A 2450-nucleotide genomic window follows, 5' to 3' on the forward strand; every position below is an offset into this window, starting at 1 on the left:
TAGAGGATTTACAATTATGAAAATAAAGGAATTGATTATCATCTAAAGCTTAAGAAGAACATCATTTTCTTGTGCCTTTGGAAACTAGAGAAGAAGTTCCACCAGCAGTTCCTTTCTTGATGGTACTTGTAGCGATTGTCTCATGCAGAGTTTTTGATACTTCCATAAGCTTAAGTAGCACCTCCTTTCTTGTGTCTTTGAAAATTGGAGAAGAAGCTTCATGGTATGATTAAATACATATTCTCCAAAGTTTAACTTAGACTTGGTTCCAATTAGAAAAATCAGTTTGGCCAAGGCATGAGTGATGCTTGAACTATGATCAGTGGGTGCCCAATTTGATGCACCTATTATGTTTAGAACAACATATTTCACACTTAATCTACCAAAGTGTAACCCTTTGTTGGGCCATTGTTTCACTTGACCAACAGTGATTTCCTTTGCAATCTTGTCCATGGAGAGAACATTTTTCAGATTCAACAGACTTGTTTCTTCCCAAATATGCATAAATAATGAAGGGTGAAAACTTCACACACTTTCCTCTAACCTAAAACTTCCTATACTCTTGAATTCCTTTAACATTGCAATCAGGTGACACGTTCACATTGAACTCTTTGACCAGATTTTCATAGCAGGGTCTTATATCTAAAACAGTCTTCATCAATCCAACATTCTTAAGTAGATTTATGACATCTTTCCACTCAAGAATATATTTACTCAACTCTCTTTCATAAGAAACCCTTCTTTGATAGGAGTTGGGGAACGACTGCGATTTCGTCTGTGACAGCGGCGGTGATCCGTCGGCTTCGGGGAAGGCGATCTTGATCGTCCTTTCGGACATGGAGAAGGTGAGCGCCGATGAGAGCGATGATCTTTTTTGCTTCTTTTGGCTAGAGAAGAAGGCTGGTCTCTTTTTGACGGGGAGTGTTTCCTTTTCTTGGCTGCTGAAACATCAGGCTTGGGACGCCTGTCTCTGTCGGTGTGGTGTTGATGTTCCAATGCTCCAATTTGATCATTCTGCTGCCGGATCAGAGCATTCGTCTGATTTAGAGCGGCGGAAATGACAGCCATCGTTGGATCGGTCGAGGTTGGCTCTATTGCCAAGAAAGGGTTTTCAAGAAAGGCTTCTTGGTCCTTTCTGCTAGTGTCCCCGTGGTGGAAGGCGGCGTTGTCGTGGCCGTCTTCAGGTGAGGGGGATGCGGTGTGACCGTTGCGCAGCTGGGAGACGGTGTTATTGGGAGGTATGATTAATCCAACATCGTCTTTTCCCAGTAGCGTAGCATCACGAGTGGAGAGATCTTTGCCGTCGCCGACCATGATGAATGAAGTGTGTAAGCTTTTAGTTCATGTGTTCTTGAAGGTTCAAGAAGTGGTCAAGAAGCGCAAGAAAGAGGAACAGGGAGACTTAGCAAATTCCCACAGACGGCGCCACTGTTCTTTTCGGTTGAACAGGTGGCCAGCAACGAGGTTCAACAAAAATATGAGGTTTTGGGTGAGATTGAAAAATCACCTTACCCTCTAGGACTAGAAGGCTATTTATAGGGGCGCTCCTTGGAGTGGATCTCCTCTTTTGTGGGCCTAAGCGTGGCTACCGGTCCAGAAAGCGGGAGAACTAACCGTTGCCGAGCACGGTGTCTCAGCGTGCTCGGTTACGTCTTGAACGTGCCCGGATCAGGCCAAGGATGGTTCTTATCCGTTTGGGCCAATGCTTATTGGGCCATAGGTGAGATTGGGCCAATTAAGATAATCGGGCCAGTCCATAACAAACATATTATTACAATTAGTTTATTTAAGGATGATCTTTTATTAGGGGTTTAACTCTAAGATTTAGAAGAGAGTTTAAATTGTTTGAGATAGATTTTGTAAAATAATTGAGTATGCTTTCCATAATGATTTATTATAAAAAAACACTTAGGGTCTGTTTGGTAAGATAAAAAAAGAGCTTTTAGCTTTTAACTTTTAGCTTTTAGCTTTTAACTTTTAGCTTTTAGCTTTTCAACTCACATTAATAAAAAAACTCTATTTGGTAATGCTACTTTAGCTTTTAACTTGTAACTTTTTTTACTAACTTTTAGTTTTTTTATCAAAAGCTATTTGAATTAGTTTTTTAGCTTTTGTAACCTTTTTTTTTCCATTTATACCCTTTTTATTTTAATCAAATGTTATTACCCTTATTAATTAAAATGATCATTTATGTCATTTTGTATCTATCAACTAATAAAACAGTTAATTTATCAAACACTCATGTTAGCTTATCCGCTATCAGTCACTAGTTATAAGCTACCAGCTATCAGCTAGTTTTATCAGACAGAACCTTATTAAAAAAACATTAAATATTATTTCATTTCAAAATTTATTCTAAATATTTATCTTCAAAATTAAATGTGAATTACATTTAATTTATTTTCTTTCTATTTATTTTCCATAAACAATAACTAATTGAAAGTAATTTA

The 2450-nt window shown here is 38.2% G+C and overlaps 1 protein-coding gene across 1 annotated transcript; it reads right to left on the bottom strand.

Annotated features, from left to right (window-relative positions):
• Positions 1-714: 714 nt before the first annotated feature.
• On the bottom strand, positions 715-1314 carry LOC131622828 (uncharacterized). Its single transcript, XM_058893860.1, has one exon. The coding sequence runs from the start codon at positions 1312-1314 to the stop codon at positions 715-717; it is 600 nt and encodes a 199-aa protein (XP_058749843.1).
• Positions 1315-2450: the final 1136 nt, after the last annotated feature.

Source organism: Vicia villosa, unplaced genomic scaffold (genome assembly GCF_029867415.1).
Source record: "Vicia villosa cultivar HV-30 ecotype Madison, WI unplaced genomic scaffold, Vvil1.0 ctg.000044F_1_1, whole genome shotgun sequence".
Lineage (NCBI taxonomy): Eukaryota > Viridiplantae > Streptophyta > Magnoliopsida > Fabales > Fabaceae > Vicia > Vicia villosa.

What these genes read in the sequence shown, in the direction of transcription:
- LOC131622828 (XM_058893860.1), bottom strand. Translation starts at nt 1,314, where the DNA reads ATGGTCGGCGACGGCAAAGATCTCTCCACTCGTGATGCTACGCTACTG.